Source organism: Aythya marila (genome assembly GCF_965140915.1).
Source record: "Aythya marila genome assembly, chromosome: 3".
NCBI classification, from domain to species: domain Eukaryota; kingdom Metazoa; phylum Chordata; class Aves; order Anseriformes; family Anatidae; genus Aythya; species Aythya marila.
The window spans coordinates 119,531,739-119,547,392 of NC_139044.1; the positions used below are offsets into that span (position 1 = coordinate 119,531,739).

General features: G+C 70.7%; 1 protein-coding gene across 3 annotated transcripts; it reads right to left on the minus strand.

Annotated features, from left to right (window-relative positions):
- Positions 1–73: 73 nt before the first annotated feature.
- Positions 74–14,232, minus strand: CAD (carbamoyl-phosphate synthetase 2, aspartate transcarbamylase, and dihydroorotase). 3 transcript variants are annotated; one of them, XM_082756858.1, is made up of 45 exons: positions 13,946–14,232; positions 13,558–13,697; positions 12,570–12,699; positions 12,210–12,352; positions 11,939–12,080; positions 11,342–11,513; positions 11,071–11,256; positions 10,884–10,996; positions 10,460–10,605; positions 10,249–10,380; positions 9,909–10,142; positions 9,589–9,810; positions 9,056–9,244; positions 8,623–8,747; positions 8,391–8,524; positions 8,208–8,320; positions 7,852–8,102; positions 7,534–7,780; positions 7,326–7,424; positions 6,973–7,197; positions 6,710–6,892; positions 6,391–6,609; positions 6,135–6,302; positions 5,881–6,063; positions 5,686–5,790; positions 5,369–5,617; positions 5,080–5,161; positions 4,744–4,910; positions 4,467–4,631; positions 4,261–4,392; positions 3,962–4,163; positions 3,669–3,859; positions 3,462–3,602; positions 3,279–3,374; positions 3,062–3,203; positions 2,899–2,946; positions 2,354–2,398; positions 2,090–2,244; positions 1,904–1,978; positions 1,615–1,827; positions 1,360–1,485; positions 1,126–1,281; positions 956–1,057; positions 780–874; positions 74–244 (listed from the first exon to the last, which is right to left on the minus strand). In XM_082756858.1, exons 1-45 carry the CDS (start codon positions 14,025–14,027, stop codon positions 142–144), a joined length of 6,768 nt encoding a protein of 2,255 aa, XP_082612984.1. In that variant the 5' UTR covers positions 14,028–14,232; the 3' UTR covers positions 74–141. The 3 variants fall into 3 exon arrangements, with proteins under 3 accessions (XP_082612984.1, XP_082612982.1, XP_082612983.1); XM_082756856.1 differs by lacking the exon at positions 2,899–2,946 and having other exon boundaries at positions 13,946–14,158; XM_082756857.1 differs by lacking the exon at positions 2,899–2,946 and having other exon boundaries at positions 7,852–8,320.
- Positions 14,233–15,654: the final 1,422 nt, after the last annotated feature.

Below are 15,654 nucleotides of genomic sequence, written 5' to 3' on the forward strand. Positions count from 1 at the left end.
CCCGAGAGATGGGCGGGGCCGGGCGATGGGGGCGGGGCCAGGAGATAGGGGCGGGGTCAGACGCTGTGGGGCGGGGTCAGGCGATGGAGGCGGAGTGAGACGCCGGGGGCGGGGTCAGGCGAGGGGCGTGGTTTATTGCCGTCAGTAGCGGCCCAGCACGGTGGCCAGCAGCGCCATGCGCACGTACATGCCCTGCTCCGCCTGCCGGAAGTACGCGGCGCGCGGGTCCGAGTCCACCTCCACGCTGCGGAAGTGACGTCACCACCGGGAGCCGGGCCGGGACACCGGCGGCGCCCCCAAAATCGGTCCCCCCAGAAACAACCCCCGGGGCTCTGAGCCCCCGGCCCGCCCTGGCACCCACACACCCCAGAGACCCCCAGTGACCCCCCAGCACCGGCCCCGGGACCCCCCCGGCCCCGAGAGCCCCCAGCCCCAGCCCTGAGAGCCCCCCCACCCGGGCCTCGAGCCCCCCAGGCCCCAGCCCGACACCCCCGGGGCCGGGAGCCCCCCAGCCCCTCACAACCCCTCCGGCCCCCAGACCCTCCTCCCTCCCCTGCCCCTGAGACCCCCCGGCCCTGGCCCCAAGAGCCCCCCAAGCGCCCCCAGCCCCTCCTCACCTCCCCCAGACCCCCCCCCGCCTGGCCCCACCCCAACACCAGCCCCAAGAGCCCCCTGGTCCCACCTGGCCCTCACCTCGAGACCCCCCAGCCCCAGCCCCGAGACCCCCTGGCCCCAGCCCCAAGACCCCCCCAGCCCCATTCCCACCCCCCCGGCCGCACCTGATCTCGTTGACGCGCGGCAGCGGGTGCATCACCACCATCTTCTCCTTGGCCCTGGTCATGCTGTGCGGCGTCAGGACGAACTGCCCGAAGCACTGCGGGGGCAGCCCTCAGCGCCAGCCCCGCGCCCCCGCACAGCCCGGACCCCCGACCCCCCCCCCAGGCCCCCCACTCACGGCCTCATACTCCTCGGCGGACTCGAAGCGCTCCTTCTGGATGCGGGTCATGTAGAGCACGTCGGTGTCCGGCAGCGCCTCCTCGATGCTCCCGAACTCCTCCTGGGGGCAGCGCCATCAGTGGGGCCGGGAGGGGGTGCACCCCCATCCCCCTGCACCCCCTTCCTCACCTGCTTGATGCCCTTGGAGGCCACGAAGGCGGTGATGTCAGCCGGCATGCGGAGGCTGGGGGGCGTCACGTAGCGCAGGTTGACGCGGTACTGGGTGAGCAGCCGGGCCAGGGAGTGCACCGTGCGCCCGTGCTTCAGGTCGCCCACCATGGTGATCTGCGGGGAGCGGTCAGCACGACCCGGGGTGGCACCTCAGGGCCCGTGCCCACAGTCCCCCGCCCCGCGGCACCTCACCGTCATGCCGTTGACAGTGCCCAGCTCCTCGCGGATGGTGAAGATGTCCAGCAGTGCCTGCGTGGGGTGCTCCCCCACCCCATCCCCGGCGTTGATCACGGGCTTGCGGCAGTGCTTGGCAGCCAGCTGGGGCACGGGCAAGGCTGAGCGTGGGCAGGACCTGCCCCTACGCCCAGCAGGGAACAGAGCACAGCCCTGCCCCACAGCCCCGGCCATGGGCAGCACAGGGCCTCGCAGCCCCCCGGGCCCACTCACCTCGACAGCGCCCGGCTGGGGGTGCCGCAGCACCAGCACGTCGGCGTAGCAGCACATGGTCTGCACCGAGTCGGCCAGCGACTCGCCCTTCTGCACCGAGGACGTGGCCTCGGAGAAGGACACGACGGAGCCGCCCAGGCGGCACATGGCCGCGGCGAAGGAGCTGCTGGTCCGCGTGCTCGCCTCGTAGAACATCGACGCCATCACCTTGCCCTGCGGGGCCACGGCGTCAGCACGGGGAGCATGGTGGGGGAGGCACGGGGCGCCCACGCACCCGCTCCCGGCTCACCTTGAGGATGTCCAGGCTCCGCTCCTTCTGCACCAGCATGCGCAGGGTGTGCGCCACGTTGAAGAGGTGCGACATCTGCGAGGAGGGGGGGCTCAGCGGGGCTCACTCCGTGGCACTGAGCCCCCCGCACGCCTGTGCAGGTGCCCACGGCCCCGCAGCACCAGCACCCGCCCCCAGCCTGGGCACCTGCTCCTTGGAGAACTGCCGGACGGAGAGGATGTGCTGCCCCACGAGGGGGTGCAGCAGCGGGGAGGTCTGGAAGTGGGGAGCACCCTGGGGGGACGCCTGGCGTGGGAAGGGTCCCGGTGGGTAGCCGTGGCTGTCCTGGATCGCAGCAGGGTCTGCAGCACCAAGAGCCAGCGGTCAGCCCATGTGGGCGGCCACGCTGCAGCCCCCACAGCCCCCCACTGCCGGGTGTCCCCAGCCCCCCAGTTCCCCCCCAGCACCCACCTGCCTCCGCTGCCTTCCTGCCGGCCTTTTCTCGGGCATCCTCAGCTGGGGCGGGAGAGGGGAACAGCAGCGTTAGAGGGCAGCGGGCTGCGGCAGCCCTGCCCTGCTCTGCAGGGGTGCTTCCAGCACGGCACCGCACTCCTGGCACCCTCGCTGCCGTCCTCAGCAGCACCAGGTGAAGGCACCACGGGCCCAACCCCAGGGTGATGGCTGCCCTGAGACGTGAGGCCAAGCCCCAGCGCTGTGCCCCTCACACGCCCCCCACGGACCCCAATCGGACGCAGCCCCAATCACACTGGCAAGCGTGGGGTCCCCGAGGTGCCGCGCGGGCTGGGGCCGGGGCAGGAGGGGAGCAGGCGGGCGCCGCCGTGCCCCGTCCCAGGGACCCGGCCCCACACGGGGCGAGAGACGGGGCCGTGCCGGGGCGGCACAGGCAGCCCGGGGCCGGCGCGGCACCTGGGGGAGGGGATGCACTCATCGGCTGCGGTTAGTGCCATTAGCGCGGCCGCGTCTCATTGTCTGAGTGAGTCCCCCCCCAACATTACCGGTGCCTCGGGCGCCCGGGCGGTGCGTGGCTCCCAGCCTCCGGAACGCTGAACGGGACACAAGGGCAGGCATCAGCGGGGCACCTGGCCGCGGCCCCGGCCCCACCACGGCCGCTCGCTCGCTGCCCCGCCGCCCCCCTGCCCGCCGCGCCGCCCCCCTCACCTGGCAGCCCGGGGTCGGAGGCGCGGTGGATGCGGGGCGGGAGGTGGAAGCGCCCCTCGCCCACGGGGCCGGCCCGGCGGGGGCTGGAGGCTCGGCCGCGCAGCGTCTCGCCCGCCCCTGCGTGCCTGGGCCGCTCGGGGGTCTGCGGGGAGAGGCCGAGCTGGAGCCGGGGCCAGGCAGGGCACGGCCGCCCCTCCCGGCCGGCTGCACGCCGTACCTTCACGCTCTCCTTGGCGGGGGCCATGTGTGGCACGGGCACGGCTCCCATGGGCCATTTCCTCACGTCCTGCCCGTAGCCGGGGGGCACCAGCACCTGCAGGCACAGCGGGTGAGGGGCCGGTGCTCGGCGACCCCCCCAGGCGCAGGGGAGCAGCACCCAGGACCTGCGCAAGGGCCTCACCTGCCCGTCGATGTAGGCGACCTCCCCACGCAGCACCACCCTCCGCACCGTCCCCTTCACCTTCATGCCCTCGAAGGGCGTCCAGCGGGCCTTGGAGAAGGCCGTGTGTTTGGGGATGACCCACTCCTGCTCCAGGTCCACCTGCCGGGAGAACACGTCAGAGGTGCTGGGGCCGGACCCGGGGCGGGCAGCGGGGCAGGGACCCACCTCCACGTAGGTGTCCTCCTGCGCCGGCAGCCCAAAGATCTTGCGGGGGTTCTCGTAGAGGCGCTGCACGATGTCCTCCACGGTGAGACGCCCCTCGGACACGGCTGTCAGCAGCAGCGGCAGCATGGTCTCCAGGCCTGGGAAGCCAGGGGGCGGCTCCAGCCCCTGCTTCTCCTCCAGCGTGTGTGGGGCTGCGAGATGGGGCCGGTCAGCGTGGGACGGGGCCGCGATGCCTGGCCCCACGAGGACCCACTGCCGTCCCCACCCCACACCCACGGTCCCTCGGGGCTAACCGTGGTCGGTGGCGAAGCAGTCGATGGTGTCCATGTTCTCCCAGAGCGCTTCCACGTCCTGCTGGGTGCCCAGCGCCGGCCGCACGGACCCGCAGCCCGCCCCGAGGCGCCCCAGGTCGTCCCGGCACAGGAAGAGGTGGTGCGGGGCCACCTCGCACGTCACCGGGACCCCCTTCTGCTTGGCCGCCTTGATGAGGAGGATCTGGGGGGGCCACGGTGAGGGCAGCTCTGCAGCCCCCCGCGCCACGCGCCCCCGCACTGAGGGCTGCTCTGACGGGACCCTGGGGCCCCCCGCTCACCTCCTCCCGGCGGGCCACGTGGCAGATGTGCACGGGGCGCTGGTGCAGCTGGGCCACCATCAGGACAGCGGCCACCGTCTGCCCCTCTGCGTGGGCCACGATGGGCAGGTGCCGCGGCCACTGCTCGAAGTGCTGGGGGAGAGGGGGCTGGTGGGCACCGGGCGCCCTCGCCAAGACCCCCGCCAGCCCCCGCTGCGGCAGCTCACCTCCATCCACAGCGACACGTCGTCCATCCGCAGGCTGGAGAAGGTGTCGTTCAGGTACAGCTTGAGCCCAGCAGCCGCCCCGGCCAGGGGTCCCAGCGAGCTGGCGTTGTCCGAGGAAGCACCCAGGAAGAGGGCGAAGTCGCAGCGCGCCCCGGCCTCAGCCAGCTGCGGGCAGTGGGATGCAGTCGGTGCCGGGCAGGGGCTGCCCTCCCCGGCCAGCCCCAGCAGCACACAACGAGGGGACGGCGGTGGGTCTGTGGCAGTGCCATCTCCTTACCTTCTGCACCAGGGCAAAGGAGGTGGCATCGGTGATGGCCGGGCTGGTGTTGGGCATGGCACACACCATAGTGACGCCCCCGGCCAAGGCAGCTGCTGTGCCCGAGGCAAAATCCTCCTTGTGGGTGCCGCCCGGCTCACGGAGGTGCACGTGGACGTCGATCAGCCCTGGGGAGCGGGGCAGCATCAGCAGCAGCGGCCCCAGGCAGGGGCCGGTGTGCAGGGACGCGGCCGATGCAGGGGATGCCAGCGGCAGACAGGAATGCCCCCGTCCCCAGGGCTGCCCCGGGTACTCCCCTGGCCCCGTGCTGCCCCCAGAGCCCCCAGCCCCACCTACCTGGCAGGCGGATGAGTTTCTGGGACGTCATGCAGTCCACGTGCATCTTGAGTGGGGGGGCAGCCCCGATCTGGCCCAGTGCCTGTGGGAGCAGCAGCTGCCAGGTTAGATGCGTCCTCCAGGGGTGTGCGTGGACAAGGCTCCAACGGGGCCAGGACAAGGGCACCCACCCGAGCCCCAGCCCAGAAGCCGCCCTCCTGCCCATAGCAGAGCCCACGTACGTTGCCAACCCTGCAGCACCCCCGGCACCCCCCTGCCCTGCCCGTCCCCAGCTCGCGGCCGGTCCCACCTCCACGAAGAGCTTGGTGCACTTGATGTCGATGATCAGTGGCACCGAGTAGTCGACGGCCAGGCGCCGGGTGCGGTACCCCTTGGTGACGAAGGAGGAGAGACGCCGCCCCCCCGAGTTGCGCATGGAGAGGTTGATGACCATCTCGAAGTGGTTCTCGGCCAGGTAGTCCAGGATGCTGCGCTGCGTCTCGCGGGCGCCGGCCTCGCTGCCGTCGGCCTCCTCGAAGTGCCAGTCCACCGCCATCACCTGCCCGCAGCACCCCGTCACAGCCCTGCGCCGCCCCCGGCCCCCCCCGCCGGGCCCCGAGCCCCCACCTTGATGCCGTGCTCCGTGTAGAAGTCGGCCGTGCCGAGGCTGGCGTACAGGTTGTAGCCGAGGCTCTCCAGGGTCCGCACCGTGGGCAGCAGCTCGCTCTTGTTCTGCAGCACCACCGCAGCTGGTCAGGGCACTGGGGGGGGACCAGGACCCCCCAGCCGCAGCCCCAGCCCCGCAGCCCCGGCCCCACGCACCTTGTAGCTGCCGATGGTCAGCAGGATGTTCTTCTTGGGGATCTTGAAGCCGGTGCTGAGCATGGCCTTCAGGTACGCCTCGCAGCGGTTCTCCCCGAAGCAGGCCACCTCGCCCGTGCTGGTCATCTCCACGCCCAGCACCACGTCGGCGCCCGCCAGGCGCGAGAAGGAGAACTGGGGCACCTGGGGGGGGCGGAGCAGGGCTCAGGGACCGCCCACACGCAGCCCCCAGCCCCGGCCCGGGCCCCGCTCACCTTGACGCCAACAATGCCCGTGCCTGTCATGAGCCCCACAGGCTCCACGTCCTCGCCCATGATCACCTGGCTGGCCAGGGCCACCAGGTCCACCCCCAGGGTCTTGGAGACGAAGGGGAAGGAGCGGGACACGCGCACGTTGCACTCGATCACCTTCAGCTGGTCGTCCTGCGGAGAGGGGACGGGTGTGAGGGGCGTCCTGGGGCCGCGGGGGTCCTCGCAGCACCCCTCCCTGGCACAGCCCCATTGGAGGTACCTTGGCGATGAGCTGCAGGTTGAAGGGCCCGGTGACCTGCAGCTCCTGCCCGATGGCATGGACGATTGCCTTGATGCGCTCCAGCGTCTTGGGGGTGATGTCCTGAGGGGGTGTCACCAGAGTGGCATCGCCCGAATGCACCCCGGCGTTCTCCACGTGCTCCGAGATGGCGATGGCCACCACCACGCCGTCACAGGCCACCGCGTCCACGTCGATCTCCTGTGAGCAGGCACACGGTCACCGCCCGGCAAGGCGCCGAGGAAGGACCTGGCTCTCGAGGCACAGCAGCCACCCCCGGGCTGCAGGAGCCCCGGCCAACCTTGGCCTCCTGGATGAACTTGGAGATGACAACGGGCTGCTCCTTGGACACGGCCACGGCGTTGCTCAGGAACTTCTCCAGGTCGCTGTCCGAGTAGGCCACGTTCATGGCCGCACCGCTCAGCACGTAGGAGGGCCGCACGACGCAGGGGTAGCCCACCTTGCCGCAGAAGTGCTTGGCCGACTGCGGGAGAGGCAGGGACCCTCAGCCGGTGTGCCCGGGGCCCGTCCCCTCGGGCAGCCCGTCACCCCCGCCGCCCCCACCTCCATGTCAGAGAGCTCCTTCCAGAGGGGCTGGCTGATGCCGATGGTGTCGAGCAGGCGGGAGAACTTGAAGCGGTTCTCGGCCGAGTCAATGGCCTCCGGGGAGGTGCCCAGGATGCGGCACTGCTGCCGGTGCAGGGCCATGGCGATGTTGTTGGGCAGCTGCCCCCCCATGGACAGGATCACGCCCTCGGGGTTCTCCAGCTCGTAGATGTCCATCACCACCTGCACGTGGGGCGGGGGGCTGGCTGGGAAGGGGCTGCGGTGTCCCCATCCCTACCAGCCCCGCTGAGGACAGGGCCCGGGACGCCCCCACCCCAGCCCCACAGCGGGCAGGGCCCCAGCCCGCTCACCTCAAAGGAGATCTCGTCAAAGTAGAGGCGGTCGCACATGTCGTAGTCAGTGCTTACGGTCTCGGGGTTGTAGTTCACCATGATCGTCTTGAACCCCATCTGCAGGGGCAGACAGAACGGTGAAGCCGAGGCCACCCCCAGCCCCATCCTCTGGCCACGTTTCCCACCACCTGCCCGGATGCCTGTGGGGCGCTGGGGCCCGCCCAACCTTGCGGAGCTCCTGGATGCAGCCCACGGCACACCAGTCGAACTCGACGCTGCTGCCGATGCGGTAGACGCCGGAGCCGATGACCATGACGTGGGGCTCGCGGAAGGCCAGGTCGTGCTCGGTGCCGTTGTAGGTCAGGTACAGGTAGTTGGTTTGGGCCGGCCACTCGGCCGCCACCGTATCGATCTGCTTCACCACCGGCAGGATCTTCAGGTCGTGCCGCATCTTCCGTACGGCCAGCTCGGTGCTGCAGGGGGCAGGGTGAGTGCCGGGCCCCACGCCGGCACCAGCAGCAGAGCCGGGGCCGCCCCCCCTCACCTGAGCACGGCCAAGGCCACCTGCTTGTCGGAGAAGCCCAGCTGCTTGGCGCGCTGCAGCACGGCGGGCGGCATGGTGCTCTGCTCCTCGCGGTACGCCTCCAGCAGCACCGCGTGGTCCGTGATGTTCTTCATCTTGTGCAGGAACCAGCGGTCAATCTTGGTCAGCTCGTAGAGGCGCTCGATGGAGTACCCGGCCCGCAGCGCCGCGGCCAGCACGAAGATCCGCTTGTCCGTGGGCGTCTCCAGCTCCTGGCAGCACCGAGGGGTGAGCGGGGCTGGGGGGGGCCTGGCTGGCGGCGCAGCCCCCCCCGACCGACCCGGCGGCCGTTCCGCCCCGTTGACCCCAGCGCTCACCACATCCGAGGCTGGTTTCACGGTGTGGTCGAAGCCCACGCAGTTCTCGTCCACCATCCTCAGCGCCTTCTGGAAAGCCTCCTCGAAGTTCCTGCCGATGGCCATCACCTCCCCTGCGGAGGGAGCCGTGAGCAGCCCGGCCCCGTGCGCGCCGCCCCGCGCCGCCGGCCCCGCCGTGCTCACCCACGCTCTTCATGGAGCTGCCGATCTTGGTGCTGACGCGCAGGAATTTGCTGAGGTCCCAGCGCGGGATCTTCACCACGCAGTAGTCCAGGCTGGGCTCGAAGTTGGCAGTGGTGGAGTTTGTGACCGAGTTCCTGGGGACGGGAGGGGAGGGGATGGCGTCAGGGGCCTGCACGCAGGGCACTCGGGATGTCCGAGGTCTGCCCCTGGCCCCCAGCGGCGACGTCGTTACCTGAGGACGGGCAGGGGGATGCCCAGGGCCAGCTTGGCAGCCACGTACGCCAGGGGGTAGCCGGTGGCCTTGCTGGCCAGGGCAGAGCTGCGGGAGAGCCGGGCGTTCACCTCGATGATGTAGTACTGCAAGGAGCAGGCAGGGGGGCTGAGCGCGGGACGGGACCCTCGCAGCCCCCCCCTGCAGCTCAGCTGGGATGGGAGACGGGAGGGCAGCGACTGCCACGGGGCAGGGACCGCCTGAGGACCACACAGGCCTGCACGGCACTGGGAGAAGACCGGCAGGAGCCAGGCAAGTGGCTGACACGGGGGGGCCGCAGGGCAGCGAGGCGAGGCTCAGCCCCGTGGCACGGCGTGGGCAGGACCCCGAGCCAGGCTCCCCCAGGGCCGTCCCGGTGGGCTTGGGGACGGGGCACGCAGGGGGCTGCGCTCACCTGCTCCGACTCGGGGTTCAGGGCAAACTGGATGTTGCACTCGCCCACGATGCCCAGGTGCTGCACCACCTTCACGGCCGTGCGCCGCAGCATGAAGTACTCGGTGTCGTTGAGGGTCTGGCTGGGTGCCACCACGATGGACTCGCCCGTGTGGATCCCCAGCGGGTCCAGGTTCTCCATGTTGCACACCTGGCAGCGGGGGGTCAATGCAGGTGGCCCCAACGGCCCCATTTGTGCTCCCACCCCACTGCTCCGCCGAGCCCCAGAACGGTCCCACCTGCCCCCCCCATCCCCTGGGGACCATCGGGGGCTCCCCACACAGCCAGGACTTGAACACCAGCCCCTGCCACGCCGCAGTGCTGCCGGCCCCAGAGCACAGCAGGGCACCCTTCCTGCCGGGCAGCGGCTGTGCCAACGTCAGGAAAGGGGCTGGGAGCCCCCCCTGGGGCGGGGGCACAGCAGGGAGCCCCTGCCCCCCGCACCCTGCAGCAGCCCCCCCGGGGGGCAGGGGGCTCCCCGGCCCCATCTCATACCGTGACGCAGTTGTTGTAGGCGTCCCGCACCACCTCGTACTCGATCTCCTTCCAGCCCTTCAGGGACTTGTCCACCAGGACCTGGGAGGTGTGGGTGAAGGCCTGGCTCACCAGTGCCACCAGCTCCTCCCGGCTGTTGGCGAAGCCGGAGCCCAGGCCCCCGAGGGCATACGCAGAGCGCACCAGCACCGGGTACCCGAGCCGCTCGGCCGCTGCCTGCGCCTGGGGAGGGCAGAGAGACCAACACCGGGGGTCAGCACCCTGCCCGGGGGCTGACCCCCATCCTGCCCCCCGTGACTGCCCCCAGCACGCCCCCAGACCTGCTCCAGGGAGGCAGCGGCCTCGCTGGGCGCCACGTGCTCCCCGATCTCCTCCATCTTCTCCACGAAGACTTTGCGATCCTCCGTCATCTCGATGGAGGCGACGGGGGTGCCCAGCACCCGCACGCGGTACCGCTCCAGCACCCCGGCCTTGGTGAGCTCCACGCCGCAGTTGAGGGCCGTCTGCCCCCCGAAAGTCAGCAGCACCCCGTCGGGGCGCTCATTGCGGATCACCTGGGGGGAGCAGTGCGCATTCAGTGGGGCTGCACCCTCCAACCCCCTCCATTGCCCCCCAGGCAGTGTACCACCACCCAGAGACCCCCAGCCCCATGATGCTCACCTGGGTGACGTACTCGGGGGTGATGGGCAGGAAGTACACCTTGTCTGCCAGCCCCTTGGAGGTCTGCACCGTGGCGATGTTGGGGTTGATCAGCACCGTCTGGATGTTCTCCTCCTTCAGCGCTTTGATGGCCTGGGGGAGCGGCAGGCTCACAGCTCGCAGCCTGGACCCCCCGCCCCGTGCCCACCCCGTCCCCTGGCAGGGCACTCACCTGAGACCCCGAGTAGTCAAACTCTCCGGCCTGCCCGATGGAGAGGCCGCCGGAGCCCAGGATCAGCACCTTGCGGGGCCGGGCTGGCTCTTGCCCCGCAGCCGGTACCTCGCTGTACGCCAGCCAGTCCTGCAGGCGCTGCCGCACTGCAAGGGATGGGACGGGGGACAGGGGGTGCCGTGAGCCCAGCGACGCTGCACCCCCAGGCACGGCCCCAGCCCCAGAGCCCCCCACACCACAACCACAGCCCGCAGCCCCTCTGCCCCTGGGCCCCAACCTCGGACCCCACACACAGCCCCACAGATGTGACCACTGCCCCGCAGACCCCACACTGAGCACAGACCCCACACTGAGCACAGCACCCCTCGTGCAGCGTGGCCCCAGGCACGGGGGGCTCAGCAGCACCCTCGTGCCCCACGCCCACCTGTTTTGGCACTGCCATCCCCCCGCTGCAGGTCCCGCGCTGCCTCCACGAAGACATCGAAGAGCCCCTCCAGGTCCGTGGGGCCGGCACGGTGCTCAGGGTGGAACTGGACGCTGCAGGGGGGCAGTCAGGCACCTGCACCCCAGCCCCACGCAGGGGCCATCCCCCGCTCCCACCCCGCGCCCACCTGAAGAAGGGTTTGTGCTCGTGCACGAGGCCCTCGTTGGAGCGGTCGTTGGCGTTGGTGAAGAGCGGGGCCCAGCCGGGGGGCAGGCTGCCCGCCTCCACCGCGAAGCCGTGGTTCTGCGCCGTGATGAAGCAGCGCCGCGTGTCCTCGTGCAGGCAGGGCTGGTTGTGCCCACGGTTCCCGTACCTGGAGCGGGGTCAGGGGGCGTCAGGCACCCCCAGGCGGCCGGGACCCTGCGCCGGCTGCCTGCCCTCCCCCAGACCCCTCTCACTTCATCTTGTAGGTGCGGGCGCCGATGGCCAAGGCGATCAGCTGGTGCCCCAGGCAGACCCCGAAGATGGGCTTGGGCTGGGGGGCCCCCAGCACGCTGCGCAGGCCGGCCACTGTCTGCTGGCAGAGCTGCGGGTCCCCGGGGCCGTTGCTGATGAAGAGCCCATCGAAATCTGTGCCCAGACAGAAGCAGAGTCACAGAGGGGACACCAGCCCATGCTCCCTGTGGGTCGCAGAGGGATCGCCCCAGGCCCTGCCCAGCAGCCCACCAGAGATGCAGCCCGAGTGCAGAACCTCACCAACTCCCAAGGAGGGTTGTGCAGAGGCATCCCAGACCCACTGACCACCAGCCCACTCACAATCACGATGGCCTAGCCCCACACCCCACCACATCCCCTGCAGGATCTCATTGAGGCCCTCCCCCAGAACCACTGCCCCCATGACCTCAGGGTATGATACCGAGGTGCCCAAACTCCCTGTCACGGGGCAGGATGTGGTTCCCCAAGGCCCCCAGCACCAGCCCGGGAGACAACCCCTGCTCCAGATCCCATCCTCCCCTTTGCAGGGCCCTGGGAGCCCCTGGCCGGGCCCACCCCACCTGCGGTGTCCAGGGGATGGTCCCAGGGAACCACGGTGACGGCCGCCCCCCGCTCGCACAGGCACCGGACCTGGTTGTACTTGAGGCCGCAGTCGACTGCGGTGATCCGCAGGGATCCGCCCGGGTTGAACACACGGGGTGTCTGCGGGGAAGGTGAGTGTGGGGACCAGACGATCACCCCAGGCCCCCTCCCAGCCTGGGGCTGGCCCTCTGCTGCAAGGAGCCCTGCAGCACAGCTCAGCACCAGGCACCCAGATCCCCCCGGCCATACCTTCAGTGACACCTCCTGCACGAGATGCCGCTTGTTGGGGTCCTCAAAGGGGAGGCTGTTCTCCAGGGTCTCATCTGGCACCAGCTTCCCCAGCAGCGTCCCCTTCTCACGGATCTTCTTTGTTAGGGCCCGAGTATCCACCCCTGCAGAAGGGCCGTGAGACACGGCCGTGCAGCCCCATCCCACCCCGAGCAGGTCCCCATGCTCCAGCATCTTCACCGCCCCAACTCTGGGTGGAGCCCTGGGGAGCAAATCCCAACGCAGAGACAGGTCTGGTCCCAAACTCGCTGCCCCAGCACCCTAGGTGCCCCCCAGCTCCACCCCTACCCCTGCACCCGACCCCGCAGCCCCCAGCCCCACCTGCCAGACCAGGGATGTTCTGCTCCTTGAGCCACTGGTCGAGGGAGCGGGACGCGCTCCAGTGGCTAGGGGTCTCCGAGCACTCGCCCACCACCAAGGCAGCCACGTGGATCTTGCTGGACTCGAACCACTGCAGGAGCAGAGTGTGAGCACGGCCGGGATCGTGGCCACCAGCACCCCGTGGGTACCCAGCCTGGCCACCTTGTAGGGCACTGTGGGACAGCTACAGCCCAGGGCTGTGGAAGCCCTAAGAGATAGGGACCCCCCTGCCCTGGCCACATGGTGAGGACACGCTGGCAGGGCTGGCACTGTCCCTGTCTCACGCCACACCCAGACCAGTAAGGTCAAGGCTTGGTCTGGCTGATGCCATGGTCCTTGGGAGCCCCCAGATGGGGTGGGCAGACCCCAAGTGCAGCTGGGCCACAGCCCCGGGCCTGGAGGCCAGCACAGCCGTGGGACCCCTCAGCACAGGGCAGATGTGGTGTGGGATGGGGGCTCTGGACCCCGGGAGCAGAGCCTAACAGAGCCAGAGCAGGGATGGACCCACGCGTCCCCAGCACGGCAAGAACTGCCGGCAGCGCGAGGGAGGCTGGGGACGCCTGACCGGGAGGGGGCCCAGGGGCAGCACAGCGGGGGCTGAGGCTGACACCGAGCTGCTGCAGCGGGACCTGGACTCTGTCCTGGGGGCAGGGGCGGCTGAGTGGCTGGGAAGGGCCCGGGGGCCTTGAGCCGCTCTGCCCCCCGGCCCCAGGGGCAGGGACCCCCGCCCTGCACACGGAGCCACCCCAAGAGCAGCACCCGGCCCCGCAGCGCCTCGGTCCCGGAGCAGAGGGGTGCTCCCGCTCCCGCTCCCGCTCCCTGCCCGGTGCCCGCGGCATCGTGCCACAGCCTCCGCCCGCCGCGTGCCGTCACACCCCGCCGCGTGCCCGCGGGCGGCGAAATTTGGCAGCGGCACCGGCAGCGCCCCGGGAGGCGGCCGTGCCCTCACCCGGCTCAGCCCGAAGGGGTCGGCCTCGTCGCGGGGCACGCCGTAGTTGCCGACGAGCGGGTAGGTGAGCACCAGGATCTGCGCCCGGTACGAGGGGTCGGTCAGCGCCTCGGGGTAGCCCACCACGCCGGTCTGGAACACTGCGGGGACAGCAGAGCCCGAGCCGTGGCGGCGACCCCCGGCCGGTCCCGGCCCCCCCCCCGTGCCCGCACATCCCGCGAGCCCCGGCCCGGCCACGGCGCCCCTCGGCCGGGGGAGGGGGGAGCGACGGGACGGGACGGGACGGGACGGGACGGGGCGGCCCCGAGCGCCCACCGGCCCCGCTCCCGGGCTGGGCAGCCCCCTCCGGGAGGGGAGCGGAGCGCGGCCCCGGCCCGGCCGCACTCACCGACTTCCCCGGCGGCGGCGGCGGCGGCCCCGAAGGCGCGGCCGCGCAGCACGGCCCCGTCCTGCAGCACCAGGCAGCCCATGGCGGCTCCACGTGCGCTCCGGCGGCGGCGGCGGCCCCGAGCCAGGCGCGTGCAGGGCGGCAGCGGCGGCGGCGGCGCGGAGGATCCGGGGCGGGGCCGGGCCGGGGCGGGAGGGTCCCGGCGGGGCGGGGCGGGGCGGGCCGGGGCCGCTGCACCTGGAGCACCTGGCGGCCGGGGGCGCCCGCGGGGCACGGGGGGTGCCGAGGGCCCGGGGCCTGCGCGGAAACGCGGGGCTGGGAGCAGGGGAGGCGGCTCCGCGCGGCGCCTCCCCCGGCCGGGACCGCCCGCCCCGGGAGGGAGCGGTCACGAGTGGGGATGCGGCGCGGGGCCCGACGGGGGGAGGCGGACACGGCCCCGGGACCGCGGGCGGAAACGGAGCGAGGCCTCCAAAAGCACGGGCAAGCAGAAAGCGACAAACTACAAAAAACAACACAGAAAAAGCCTGAAAACAAAACGCAACTTTACTAGGAAAAACAACACCAGCTCTGTCTTTGCACCGCACAACCAGGGGAGAGCGCGAACGCAGTCCCCCACTACCACAAATTATGCAGTCGAGTTTCCCGCATTTGGGGAAATCGCAGGGGTCAGCACACCCGGAGTGCAAGGGATGAGCCTCGCCCTGGGAAAACCACCTGCCTGATCATGGTGTCTCCCCTGCCAGGTAAGTATGCCCCCGCCTCCCCGAACACCCGCACCCACCACAGCGCACGCACCCCCAGCACACGGACACCAGCCCCAAGAGCCCACCCCGGGCCCTCCCGACGACCCCTCCGCGCCCCGCCCCGCGCCCACGCCCCGAGCCCGCTCCGCGCCCACGGGGGGCTCAAGGGGCGCCCCGCGTGGCGTGGGCTTGGTCCCGGCATGCGGCGCGGTCTCCCTGATCTGCATGGACACGCCCCCACGCTCACCGGCCACGCCCCTCTCTCGCTCTGGCCGTTGCTGAGGCCCCGCCCCGCAGCCCTCTCCCCGCCCACAGCCCCGTGCTCTGCTCGGCCCCGCCCCTCCCCGCCCGGCCCCATCTCGGCCAGGCCCTTTTTCCTCATTTCATAAACCTTCCTCTTCCTTTTGATCTTATCGATGAGCTCCTTGCTCATCCACGCGGGTTTCCTGCCCCCCTTCCCCAATTTCCTATTCTTCGGGATGCACCGATCCTGAGCTTGGAAGAAGTGCTGCTTAAATGTAGCCCAGCTCTCACAAGCACCCTTTCCTTCTGGCCTATCCCATGAGATACTCCCAAGCAGGTCCCAAAAGGGGTCGAAGTTGGCTCTTTGGAAGTCCAGGGTAGCAATCCTGCTTTTAGCCTTACTTCCTTTGCCTCGTTCCATCTGGTTCTCCACCATCTCCTGGTCACTGCATCCCAAGCTGCCCCCAACCTTCACATCCCTAACAAGGCCATCCCTGTTGGTAAGAACGAGGTCCAGGAGCACCCCCTGCCTCGTCGGCTCCTCCACCACCTGCATCAGAAAATTGTCCTCAACACATTGTAGGAACCCTTTGGACTGCTCGTGCCTGGCCGAGTTGCTTACCCAGCAGATGTCTGGGTAACTGAAGTCCCCCATGAGGACCAGCGCTCGTGATCGTGAGGCTACTAGCAGCTGCTCGTAGAAGGCCTCATCGACCTCCTCCT